The sequence below is a fragment of the Rhipicephalus microplus genome, chromosome 2, assembly GCF_043290135.1.
Source record: "Rhipicephalus microplus isolate Deutch F79 chromosome 2, USDA_Rmic, whole genome shotgun sequence".
NCBI lineage: Eukaryota > Metazoa > Arthropoda > Arachnida > Ixodida > Ixodidae > Rhipicephalus > Rhipicephalus microplus.
Window position 1 is genome coordinate 126,131,888 of NC_134701.1, and position 13,797 is coordinate 126,145,684.

At 49.1% G+C, this 13,797-nt stretch overlaps 1 protein-coding gene across 1 annotated transcript in view; it reads left to right on the top strand.

The window, feature by feature from the left end:
* The window catches only part of LOC142791263 (phospholipid-transporting ATPase ABCA3-like), a 40,142-nt gene that overhangs the window by 18,308 nt on the left and 8,037 nt on the right, over positions 1-13,797 (top strand). Inside the window, exons 8-9 of the mRNA XM_075885462.1 lie at positions 1,324-1,479; positions 5,137-5,309. Of these exons, the coding sequence (XP_075741577.1) occupies positions 1,324-1,479; positions 5,137-5,309 (329 nt within the window). The remainder of the gene's footprint in view (positions 1-1,323; positions 1,480-5,136; positions 5,310-13,797) is intronic.

A 13,797-nucleotide genomic window follows, 5' to 3' on the forward strand; every position in this document is an offset into this window, starting at 1 on the left:
GCTGATTAGTATACTAGAGTCTCCTTCAAACATGCATGTCCAGGACAGTGCATATCAGACTTGTCTACACGTTAAAGAACCCCAGGTGGTCGAAATTTCTGGAGCCCCCCACTACGGCGTCTCTCAAGGTCATATGGTGGTTTTTAAAAACTAAACCCCCCATATCTATCTAGGACAGCGCATAAAACACATCCAAAAATTGGTCGCTCTTCTCTCGACGAATGATATCCAAGAGTCCACTGCGTCACATAATGTGAAGCACCTGCAGACACTCCGTGGCTAATTTGGATATCGTGACCTGTATATTTGTCGCAGCGTGCTTGCGCCGCGCTGTGGAGAGCTAGGATTACACCATATGATAGCACCAGTGCGCGCATCACCACCCTGAACACAAGCTGCGCGTTTAACAAAATCAACAAAGTGCCCACCTTCATGACGTGTGCTGATGCTCGAACGTATCTTCTTGCCCCCTTTAAATCCCCCCGCTACTCTTTTTGGAGAGCTTCAGCTTGCACGCATCCAGCCGTGCTGGTCTGGTCGTTGTGGCTCTCGACTGCGTCTGTATCTGTTCTTGTTTTGTCCGTTCTCGTCAATACGCGCTGTTTTCGCATCGATATGAACAACCAACCAGCTTGAAATGTGTTATTTCAATGCTTACCTGAAGGTCGCGGAATCGATTCCTGGCTGCGGTGACTGCATTTTCGATGGAGGCGAAAACGTTTGAGACCCGTGTACTTAGATAGAGGTGCACGTCAAAGAACCCCAGGTACATGGTCGAAATTTCCAGAGCCCTTCACAACGGCGTCTTTCATACTTAGGTCGTGGTTTTTTATGATGTTACACCCCAGGTGTCATTATTCAGCTTGCTCGCTTGAGCGAAAGCAGGTAGAAAGGTTTTAAAGTGTACGACAGGTGCCTGTACCTTCGATCTTGTTGGTCTGATTCTAAACGCTGTTACTGCACTCGATTCCTGAACCAATAACCACTGGTACTGATGTCATGCGCTGACTATTTGTAGAAGTGTCGCACGACATATTGAATACGCTAAACATTAAATTATTTCGATTGAAGTCAGCTTGCGAACCGCTGCTTTACTTAACGCTTGCAAGAGGTGGTACTGCGTAAATGGCACGTAATCGACAAGCGATGAGCCTGAAAGGTACGTGGGTTCTTAACTGTCGCTAAGCAACGTTGAGTTAGACTACTCCATTCCCCTGCTTTGCATTCTTTTTTTCTCTTATTCCTACTGTTCATCTAAGATCTGCATTGCCCAAGTTCCGATACCACTGTTATTAGCTTCAATCGTTGCTCGCATCATTGCAGGTGAAGGGCGTTCCCCTTGACAAAGCGCGGCAGGAGGTCTACAACTTGTTGCAGGACACCAGCCTGTTCAACCATCGCGCTGTGCTCGCCGTCAACCTTTCGCCTGGCTTGCAGCGTCGCCTGTGCACAGCGTTGGCCATCGTGGGAAAGCCCAAGGTTTGTGCGCAGTTTGCCGCTCGCAAGGGGGCTGATCTTATGGGCCTTTCTTTTCGTAAGCAGCCTTCTGAATTGTCCGGCCGTCTTCGCTTTGATGTGAGCAACATTAGGACAAACCAGAATTTTCCCTTATGAACTATTCTTGCTTTAAAAAGGGGGTGCACCTTGCAGTGGCGGCACCAAGCTGGGCCCTTCATCGGATTCTTCGTTCGACCTAGCTAAGTTGCTCTAATAATTTCAAGCTTTTGTTATTGATGCCACGTTTTTGCTAGTTGTAGTGAGGCTAGACTTGGCTAGTCATTTAATGGGACCATTTGTTCAGCAATGCGATTGCAGTATTGTAACTGCTGTATTGTCATTGTGAGGGAAACGTATGACATGATTGTCACGTGGTTTATGGCGGGATCATGTCACATCATTCGCTATTACGTGATGTTGCGTAACTTTAGTCCCGGCAATAGATGTTGCATGATTCTACGTCATTTCAGCTACGCTAGTCATTGATGCTACAGGTTATGCTACAGGATCCTAGTCAAGGGACTCTGGTTAGGTGATGTTACATCATTTTTAGCCAGGTGACTACTTGCTTCGTGCTGTTACGTACGTTATTTTAGTCAAGTGACTATATTATGTTACCTAATTTTTACTCGCTTGACAAGCTATTCGGTAATGTCAGGAGGTTTTATTCCCTTATCAATTTATTACGTCGGGTTACAAAATTTTCACCAGTCACTAGTTGTCATGATGTTCTGAAATATCAGTCACGCAGCTACTTGTTAGGTGATGTGAGTGCTTAGTATATAGTGTGCGTGATTAGGGTGCAGCAGCAAGCTGACGTACAACGCAATCGCTACAAGAGTGAAGGATTTACCACATAATTTGCAGCCACCTTCAAGAGCATATATCGGCCAGTTTTCTTAGTGTAATAGTAGTTTTGACGCGTGCAACAGAACTACCCAGTGTATTTACGTAATTTACACCTGCCAACTTGGCGTATGTGCTGTGAGAGAGAAGCATAAGCAGAGAAGGAGCAAGCGAGGGCACACTGGTTGATGACGGCAATTCTTCTTCGCGCTACCTGGAGCAACGAAAAGCTTGAAGACTTAAAAATGTTCCAGGCTTCAAGGCTGCATTAACAAGGCTGCCGCAGATAGCTCGTACATTTAAATAGCCAAAATTGCTTATTCGTTAAACACTTGGAAAGCTTCCTTCAGCGCAGTGGTGTTGTTTGGAACATCAGCACAGGTTATGCGCTTTGGGATACTAAGTGCGCAATATGCGCTAGGATACAAACTCGTAAAGTAACGCAATCTCTAAACGCACCGACTCTTTGTATCTTACCTTTTTTCGATCATTTGTATTAAGCTACCAAGCCATAGGAACGACACGATCATGAGGTAAGCAGTAGCTTAGTTTTTAATATTCGTTTTAACCACCTGGGATTCTGAAACAGCCCTAAAGTGCTCTTCGTAATTTGGACCCATTTAAATTCAATTATCGTGACAATTAATTATTCCAGCCTACAACCTGGAGTTTAGCAACGACCTGCTTCAGTGGCATAAGCAACCTCGCGGGAACTGCAATAGCCATAAAGGTATTTGTTTCAGGGATACAGATAACTCAAACTCAAATATGCAAGTCATTGAGGCTGTTCTAAGATCAATAGCCATGAAAATATTCCTTTCGGGGATACTGACAACTAGATCACAAATATGCAAGTCCTTGGGGCTGTTTTAAGATTATTGATTAATATGTGGGGTTTAGCGTCCTGAAACTACCATATGATTATGAGAGACGCCATAGTGGAGGGCTCCAGCAATTTCGACCAGCTGGGGTTCTTTAACGTGCACGCAAATCGGAGCACATGGACCTACAGAATTTCCGCCTTCGTCGGAAATGCAGCCGCCGCAGCCGGGATTCGATCCCGCGACCTGCGGATCAGAAGTCGAGTACCTTAGCCACTATACCACCGTGGCGGGGCGTTCTAAGATGATTCAATGTAACCACGGTGCTTCCTATGAAATTAACGAACACGCACATTTATAAGAATTCTAATTTGTACTGAGTATACTCGCATACTTCCATATTGTTACACAACGTATTGTTACACGATACACACAAAGAACAGTGGCTGAAGAAGGAATATGGGAAAAAACACGTTAAGCATTTTATCCTTTTTGGTCTGGCTTTCGCAAAGTGATAGCATGTCTATTTAAACGGCCGTAAAAGCCATCGCTGGGCTACAAGGCATGTGTTTAAGACAGAGTAGACATGAAAGGTTAAACAGCAAACTACAATGAATGTTGAAACGTGCAAAAATAATGAAAAAGAAGCCAATTGTTTGCACTCGGGCATTTTCTGTGCGCTGATTTATGAAACAGTGCCGTTCGTTAGACAATAAAAATGACCTTTAACATCTCAGTGGCAACACTCTTCAGTAGCGCTAAAGAACAAAGAACACGGGATGCCTTGCGCAGTTACCTAAAACAAATGGCACACGAAGGCGTACTCTCCTTCTTGGTTTTCCTCTCAATCGATGTGGAGATCCTCCCCCATTCTCAATAGAAGAAATAAATGCACCCATATAGATTTTCTGTGCAGGATCTGCATGCAAATCAGGGGGGTTTTGCACTGCCTCCTTGATTAGTGCAGCTTCGACCAATCAACCACGCCATAAGTACGTCATCATATAAAGTCACACAATATTACATCATACTGACACCACAAAGTTTGATCTCTGACTTCATGATGACGTGATATGGTGACGTCATCAGAATATATATTGTCGGTAATGATGACGCCGGCGCCGACGATGGTCAATTTTCGCGTTTTATGAATAAAGTGGGGTACTAGGCCAGTTTGTTTTTCATGACTGAAAAAACTGCGCTACGTTTGCTGCAGAGAACGAAGTTAGAAGACGAGAAATGAAGTGGACAGTACAGTGCGTTTGTACTGTTCATTCCTTGTCTCGTAACTAACTCTGTTCCCCGCAGCAACTGTAGCGCAATTTTTACCATCAGCATTTTATGAATCATGTAAGGTTTTCGCTTTAGCAAACATCATGCGGTGGTATATTGTCTCGGGGTCGTGACGTACACGAAGGAAGCACACCGGATGTACTGATGAAACTGTTTATTCGGCTGAACTTGTGGCCGGTAAACGGATAGTCAGATTACGGCAATACTCTGGCATTGATAGCGGCGAAAAGATCGTCGGCTGTTGATCAGTTGACAAGCGGCGAAGCACGTCGGCATATATACATGTGCCGTCGAATAGACCAGACTTATATGACAGGTCGCCGCACAAGCTCTGGAATAATCTCGAGTGTTCTCGTCTTGCACACAAGCTTAACAGAATTATCTACAATAATTGCGAGCCTTCTCAAGCGATGAGGCGCAGTTTGCGCTGAACATTCCTGACAGAATTTGCGGGCGAAAACTGAATGAAACAAAATGGAAAATAGGAAACGCGCGTAGCTATATACTTCTATGGGCGTCGTGAGAGGAGGAATCCTCATATAATGCGAAACGGTCTGTATGACAGCGTCGCGAAGAGGTCGTAAATTTACTATTTCTAGTGGGTTATGTACTTGAGCTTGAAACTGGTCTGAAAAGCTGACATATTTTCGAGGGATACATCGAGAGGTTCCAAACCCAGGTGGTCGTCTTGGATGAGCCAACCACGAACATGGACTCGGAAGGGCGGCGCGAAATCTGGGAGCTGCTGCTGAGTTTGCGGCGCACCACGTGCGTCTTGCTCACAACGCATAACTTGGACGAGGCAGAAGTGCTGGGTGACCGAGTTGCAATCATGGCCAACGGACGGATAAGGTACTGCCCTTAAAAGCATAAGTATGAAATCAACTGACATTCTGTATCGGTGTTCTTCGTAATGGTCTATCGGGAGTCTATGGATTTATGACCGCTTTCGTTTTTATGAAATAGTCAACAAAATTGCGAAGTCAATGTATTGATCAAAGATGTATTAACTAACGAATACTCAATTTTAGATCAATGTTAACAATGTCTACATACAGAAATGAATAGAGTTATATAAGTCTAATTTAGTTCGCTTTTGCCTACGAGTTATCCAAAACCAAATGTTCATAGTTTTCGCTGACATTCTGGCGGCATTGTCGGCGTCGTTGGTTGTGAACCGAAAAGTTTCTTGTCTGGACAAAAATAAGCGATAAAAGTGGAAAAGTTAATATTCAACAGTAGAAGCTTTTGATTAGAAGTCATAATCAAACTCGGGCCATCCGCGTGGCAAGCCGGTGTTCCACCGCAGAGCAACGGCATCGCTTGCTTCAAACTGATTTGTAAATAAACACTGCATCAATATCCTGTGGTGGAAGGAGTCTTCTCGGCGTGTGTAATATTGCGTGAGTGAGTGAAACAACTTTATCGTTGATCCGGCATAAAGGGGGAATAGGTAGCGGAATTGAAGCAAGACTCTAGCGTGCTCGGACGTCCCGCAGCTGCAACTTATTCGCGTCAAACCCGTGGGGACGGCGCTTTCAGCCGCTAGCGTTCCAGGATGCCAAGCACTTGCTGGATCACGACTTTTTAGTTGCCTGAATCTTTCAATCACGGCAGTCGTGAAAAATAAGTGAATTTCGCAACAACTGGGTGGTTTTAAGCTGCCAACAGGCTACAAAGTGTGCAGCTGCCGAGTGCACGTCGCCCCTTTAGGACGACTAGTGGGTGTTTCGCCAGTTAGCAAAACGAAGAAATGTGACGTAGTGGGCACTCAGCAACTCTACATCCGGCGAACATCGTAAGGTACTTTGAAATGGCCCCATGTTACGCGTACTGACGTTCCTTTCCTTGCGAAGTTATTGAAAGCAATGTGGTATGGGGCTCAATTGGCCCTTAGCGGCGAGACTCCAAAAGCAAATTTGGTGGCTTTCCGGTCAACGCGACAGCGTTGGAGCTTGCGCGTTCCTTTGCACCCATCGCGTCCGAGATGGGGCGCCGACAGTTTTCGGAGGCCACGAGCCACCAAAAATGTTTTGGGGTGGCGCCGTCGAAGCATTTCCGGTGCGCATGCGCAGATTGTGCCCGTAGAAAAGGTCCATTACGCGGTCGCGTTCTGCTCTTTAAGGCGCAGCTCAAGCATCCTCCAAGCTTTTTTAACGTGAAAGTGTTTTATGTCGAGGTCCACGAATATCTCAGTGACGTACATCCGTCACGGAAATGACGTCTATAAATAGCATGGATCAGAAGGCAAAAAGCGCCGTCAACGGGAGTTGAACCCAGAATTTCTCGGGCAGTGACAGCTGCCAAGCACGCTATCCTCTGTGCCATGGCCACATAGGCTGTAGGTTTCAAAAAAAATATCTTCTATATATGCCACTTTCCTCTCCCAGTACTCTTCGTAAAGTGTAATAAGGCATCGTGACTATGAAAATTGAGATTACTTCCTTCAACGTATCGTTTCTACGCCTTTGTCCTATTTGGTCTGTTTCCAATAGGAGTGCAATTTTGTCAATGCCTTAAGACACTGACAGATGGTGATCTTACCCATTGCCTTGCCCGAAGCGTCCGCGTGGCTCGTATACCATCCATTCGTATCAAAAATAGTCCTGAAACGCAAAGAGCAACCTAACTACTTTACATGGCTCACACGTCATTATTATGATGTTTGAACAGGTCATTTACCTTCGTCGTTCATTCACGTCAAGTGATGCTAAATTTGGTATATGTGAAGCAATCGAAACGGTTGCGAACGCAGCATGAGCGTATGGCGTGTTGTCATAACTTACATGACATGCCTGTTAAGATTTTCACATTAAGGTCTGTCACTTATATTCGCTGCAGTCATGTCATATTGTTACGGCGAAGATTTATTCACCGAGAGCTGGTCTTGCTAACGGCTTAGAGAACGCACAGTCAAGCAGGCCAACGGGAGAAGCTCGAGAGTCCAAGCCACTACAACCACGTTGTCGTCTTCTTCATTTGGGTGCCAATTCAGCTGTGTCGGGGCGATAGTTCCATACACGTATCATCACCCCGGCCCGTAAGGCACCGTCTCGGTGCCTGTTAAATGAGCTAGTCGGCGTTGTAGGGCTTGAGACGAGAAACGTGGACTACTTCCGTTCTGTGTGCAGCAGCTGATGAGTTTGTGGTAGCGGCAATCTCGTAGGTCACAGGTGTGACCTGACGAATGACTCGGTAGGGCCCAGCGTATCGCGATAGTAGTTTCTCGCAGAGGCCAACACGTCGAGATGGGAGCCACAGGAGAACAAGTGAACCCGCAGAAAAAAAACGGCATCTCTATGTCGACGGTCATAAATAGACTTCTTTGCTGTCTGCGACGACGATAACCGAGCACGCGCTACCGCACGCGCCGTGAGGGCACGGTTGATTGCATCCTGAGCGTACGAGTTGGAGGATGGGTGGTCTGATGAAAGCAGTGTGTCGAAGGGCAGTAAGGGATGACGTCCGAAGAGTAGATAAAAAGAGGAGTAGCCCGCTGTTTCATGACGCGACGAGTTATAGGCGAAGGTTACGAATGGAAGAGCTATGTCCCCATCAGTGTGGTCGGTAGATACGTACATGAAAAGCATGTCCGTCAATGTGTGGTTCAGTCGCTCCGTAAGGCCGTTAGTCTGAGGGTGGTAAGATGTGGTGAAGTTGTGACGGGTAGCACAAGATCGGAGTAGATCATCAACCACACGAGATAGAAAGTAGCGACCACGGTCTGTGAGCAGGTGAGTCGGAGCGCCATGCTGAAGAATAATGTCGTACAGCAGGAAGTCGGCAACGTCGGTTGCGCAGCTGGTTGGTAGCGCTCGAGTGATTGAATACCGAGTGGCATAGTCTGTGGCCACTGCAATCCATTTATTTCCAGTTGTAGAAGTAGGAAAGGGGCTTAGCAAGTCCAACCCCACTCGATAAAATGGCTCGGCTGGAACTTCAATACGTTGAAGTAGACCAGCAGGGGGAGTCGTAGGCTTCTTTCGGCGCTGGCAGAGGTCACAAGATGTGACGTAACGGCGAACAGAGCGGTACAGACCCTTCCAGAATACTCGTCGTCGAATGCGGTCGTCAGTTCTGGAGACTCCTAGATGTCCAGAAGTTGGAGCGTCGTGGAATTGTCGCAGAACATCCTTTCGCAGGTGATGCGGTACGACGAGTAAAAGTTCCGCGCCGTCGGGGTGTAAGTTGCGGCGGTACAAAACGTTGTCTTGAAGCAGGTATCTGCTAAGAGAAGGGTCAACATAACGCGATTGAAGGCGGTCAATGATGGTGAGCAGCGATGGATCTCGGCGCTGTTCATCAGCCACGTTCAGAAAGTCAGTGATGGCTAAAACGCAGGCATCGGATTCCAAATCAGTGGAGCTAGGTGGATCAACAGGGTGCCGGGATAGGCAGTCAGCATCGCTGTGCAGCTTTCCAGATTTGTAAACATCCGAGAACGTGTACTCCTGTAATCGAAGTGCCCATCGGCCGAGTCTTCCTGTAAGGTCCTTAAGCGTCGACAGCCAGCAAAGCGCATGATGGTCCGTGATGACTGTGAACGGACGTCCGTATAAGTACGGACGGAATTTCGCAATAGCCCAAACGAGGGCTAAGCATTCCCGCTCAGTGATGGAAGTGACAAAAGGCGGCTAGCGTAGGCTATCACACGGTTGGTGCCATTCTGTATCTCAGCGAGTATAGCACCAATGCCATGGCCGCTTGCATCGGTGCGAAGCTCTGTTCGAGCCGCTGGATTAAAATGAGCCAACACAGGTGGTGATGTGAGGGCGGTAATTAGCGACACGAAGGAATGTTCTTAGTCCCTTCCCCAAGAAAAGGCCACATTCTTTTTGAGGAGATCCGTGAGGGGCCTAGCAATATCCGCGAAATTGAAGACAAAGCGGCGGAAGTATCAGCAGAGCCCAATAAAACTGCGAACTTCTTGTGTGGAACGCGGAACCGGGAATTCTCGGACTGCTCGGACTTTGTCAGGGTCGGGTTGAACACCAGTGGCGTCAACAAGGTGGCCGAGTAGTTTAATCTGCCGACGTCCAAATGAGCATTTCGACGAATTCAGTTGGAGACCAGCGCAACGAAAAACGTCAAGAATTGCCGAGAGACGAGACAGGTGGCTTTCGAAGGAGGGCGAGAAAACTATTACATCATCCAGATAGCAGAGGCAGGTCGACCATTTGGAACCGCGAAGAAGCGAGTCCATCATACGTTCAATAGTATCCGGGGCATTGCACAACCCAAAAGGCATGACCTTGAATTGGTAAAGGCCATCGGGTGTGATGAATGCTGTCTTCTCGCGGTCGCGGTCGTCGACCGAAATTTGCCAGTATCCGGATCGAAGGTCAAGGGACGAGAAATAGTTGGCGCCGTGGAGGCAGTCGAGCGCATCATCGATTCGAGGTAAAGGATAAACGTCCTTCTTGGATATCCGATTCAGGTGGCGATAGTCGACGCGAAAACGCCAGATGTTGTCCTTCTTTTTAACTAAGACCACAGGGGAGGCCCAAGGACTCGATGAAGGCTCAATGACGTCTTCACTCAGCATTTTCTCGACCTCCGTCTGTATTACTTGGCGCTCAGCATGTGACACGCGATAAGGGCGTTTGTGGAGTGGACTGGCGTCGCCGGTGTCGATGCGGTGGGTTACAGCACTTGTGTGGCCCAGGGGACGGTCGTCGATGTCAAAGATATCCAGGTAAGAAAATAGAACACCCCGGAGCGCCGCTACTTGGGAAGGTAAGAGGTCGCTGGATATCATTTTGTCGAGGAACGCCTTATTTTGCGACGTGATGACAGGTTTCGTCATGGTCTTAGTGTCAGGTGTAAAAGAACAAATCGAACATTCATCAAGGGTGGAAAGATCGGCTAAAGTGATGCCTTGGGGAAGCACTTGGGTCGACGTAGAGAAGTTCAGAACTGGAAGTAGCACCGTGTTGTTAGAAACAACCACTATAGTATGTGGTAGTGCGATGTGGTGCGTAAGGGTCAAATCAATGAGGGGAGCTACCAGATAGTCTCCATCAGGAACGGACGGGAAGGGCGACAGAGGAATGTACATAGCAGCCTGGGGTGGTAGCCGTAGAGACTCCACGGATCGTAGCGGAGTGCGACTTGGAGGAGTGAAATCGGAGCACAAAGGTGCGAGCCGTAAGATACCGGTAGAACAATCGATGAGGGCGGAGTGGGCGGTTAAGAAGTCAATTCCAAGGATGACGTCGTGTGGGCAAGCATCGAGGACTGCGAAGAGAACGGAAGTGTGGTGGCCAGCAGCAGTAACGTGGGCAGTGCACATACCAAGCACCGATGGTCGACTTCCGTTGGCAACTCGAACAGTAGAAAACATAGCTGGTGTGAGAACCTTTTTCAGGCGAGATCGAAGTGTAGAACTCATAACAGATACTTGGGCACCAGTGTCAATTAGAGCAGTAACGGCGTGGCCATCAACGAACACCCGAAGTAAATTGCGTCTTGAATTTGTTGCCGGTTGAGGGTTTTCGTTCCGAGTCGTCAACGCAGCGCCACCTCCAGGAGCTGCACTCGTCAGTTTCCCGGGGAATGGGCAGAATAAGCCGGTGATGGAGAGCGGTGGCGTTGAGGGGAGCGTGACGGCCGACCCTGAGGTGATGATGATGATGAAAAACATTTATTATAAAAGAGAGAGGTACGGGGCCAAAGCATGACCCTGCTACATGGTCGGCGTCCTTAGTCCGGGACACCGCATGACGAGGCCCCTACTCGCGCCCGTCTCACCAGAGCCCGTTGAGACTCTAGTGATGAGCTGTCGAGGAGGGCAGTCTCCCATGCCTCTCGGGAAGGGGTAGGGGAAGGGGGTAGGTGGGGATTTTTCGGACATGCCCATACCATGTGGAAGATATCACACGTCTCCCCACAGTGTGGGCACCGCCCATCTGTGTTCGCATCGAAATGCTTTAGGATTGCAGGACAGAGTAGAGTACCTGTCTGCAGGCGCCTTAGAGTTCGCTCTTCCGCCTTACTCAGCCCCTTTGCAGGAGCCGGGTAAAGGCGGTGAGTGTCACGATAATAGGTGAGAATTTCTTTGAACCGCAGCAGCGGTGTATTGGTCTCCGAGTCATAACAGCCAAGGTGAGGAGCCCGGTGGGTAAGCGCTCGGGCGGCCGCGTCAGCGGCCTCATTACCTCGTAGGCCCTGATGGCCAGGAGCCCATACGATGCGTTTCGGGGCTGGATCAGCGAGAGCCCGTTTTAGAATTTGGCTGGCTAGGGGGGATATCTCTCCTACCAAGTAATGAGTACATGCTTTCCTGGAGTCCGTGATGATAACTTTCGAGTTGGGGTCCGCAGCAGCAAGCGCTATCGCGACTTCCTCAGCGCACTCTGGATTTTGTGCTCGGAACGAGAGCCCATTGACATGCTTTTCCCGGTGAACTACAGAGGCCGTGTAAAATCCCGTGGGCGAAGGCCCTGCTATTTCTACGTAGAATACACCAGGTCGGGAGCCGTGTTGCTTCTCAAGCGTCCGAGCCCGCGCCTGTCTTCTGCTTTCGTGCGTGTGCTTATCCATGTTACTGGACCCTGAGGTGACGGCGAGCGGCTAGACCAGTTTCTCTAGGCGACGACGTCAGCGTAGGACGGTTCGGAGCGTGGAAATGAACGGCGAGCTGAAGGGTCCAGAATATGGTCATCCGGAAAACCGGGTTGCAAATAGTGTCCGCGGTCCTGACGGCGATCTACATTACGAAAGCTTGGCCGGAAATACCACCTGTTGCAGCAATGGCGGGAGATGTGCCCAACTCGAGAGCAAGAAAAGCAGATGGGTCGATCATCGTGCGTGCGCCACTCAGATGGATTTTGGTAGCGTGGTGGAAACCGAGGAGTCGAAGCTGCCGCAGCGACAAGTGGAGCAGAGTGGTGGTCAGCGTTGTGGACGGGAGTGCTCATGGGCTGCAGCATAAGTCTGGTGAGCTGGGGAACCTGGACGCCCAGGTTAGCAAACTTCTGACGTACGACGGCTTGAATAAGCGAGACTTTTGCCCAGTTGTCTTGCGCAGGAGACTGATAGGAAGCGGGTGCCATGGCTTCAAGCTCCTGGCGAACAATCCTTGCGATATTGGCAGGAGGCGCAAGTGAACGCGGCGCTGCAGAATTCTCGCAAGACGAAGTCGCAGCAGTGTTTGGTAGTCTCGCAATGTGGTGGGTGATTCGCCTGCTTTTAGCTTGCTCAAATCGCCGGCATTCAGATATGATGGAGTCGACAGTGGTGCAGTTCTTGCACATTAGTATGTTGAAAGCATCATCAGCAATGCCTTTCAACACGTTGCTGATCTTGTCCGACTCGGACATGTTTTTGTCAGTCTTCCGGCACAGTGCCAGTACGTCTTGGATGTGCGTGACGTACGACTCCGTCGATGATTGAACACGCGACGCGAGTTCCTGCCTGGCTGCCATCTGACGAGCAACTGACCGACCGAACAAATCGCGAAGCTTTTGCTTGCATGTGTCCCAGCTGGTTAATTCCTCTTCATGCGTCTCATACCAGGCGCGTGCCGTACCCCGTAGGTAGAATCGAATATTTGCCAGCATAAGTGTTTCGTCCCACCTGTAGTGCTTGCTGACGCGCTCGAATAATGCGAGCCATTCTTCGACGTCCGTGCTGTCCGTCCCGGAAAACGTGCCAGGGTCGAGAAGATGGGGGGAATCACAGGTGATGGAGCCGGCGCGTATGGCGAGGCCTGAGTGCGAGTTTCAGGCATCGTGGCTGGACAAAGCTGGCGTCCACTGCGGAGTTCCAGAGCCGGGTTGTGTGAAGACCCAGCACCTCCACCAAAAGATGTTACGGGGAAGATTCATTCACCGAGATCCGGTCTTGCTAACGGCTTAGAGAACGCACAGTCAACCAGGCCAACGGGAGAAGCTCGAGAGTCCAAGCCACTACAACCACGTTGTCGTCTTCTTCATTTGGGTGCCAATTCAGCTGTGTCGGGGCGATAGTTCCATACACGTATCAATATCATACCAGTTTTGCAATATGTCATATGAACGAAACCACCGCAAAAGCCGCGAAGGGCGAACCACCGCACGAACGAACCACCGCAAAGGGCGGGCGGGCGGGCGGGCAGGCAGGCAGGCAGGCAGGCAGGCAGGCAGGCAGGCAGGCAGGCAGGCAGGCAGCCTCAAAGTCAATGAAGTTCGCTAAGTGCTTCGCATTTATTACCTTATACAGGCTCTTCATGTCGGGAAGTAACCACGTTAGCATATTAAATGCGGAGCATTTATTAGCAAACTGCAGCCCTTTACACGTTAAAGAACCCCAAGTGGCCGAAATTTCCAGAGCCCTCCACTATGGCATCTCATAATCATAT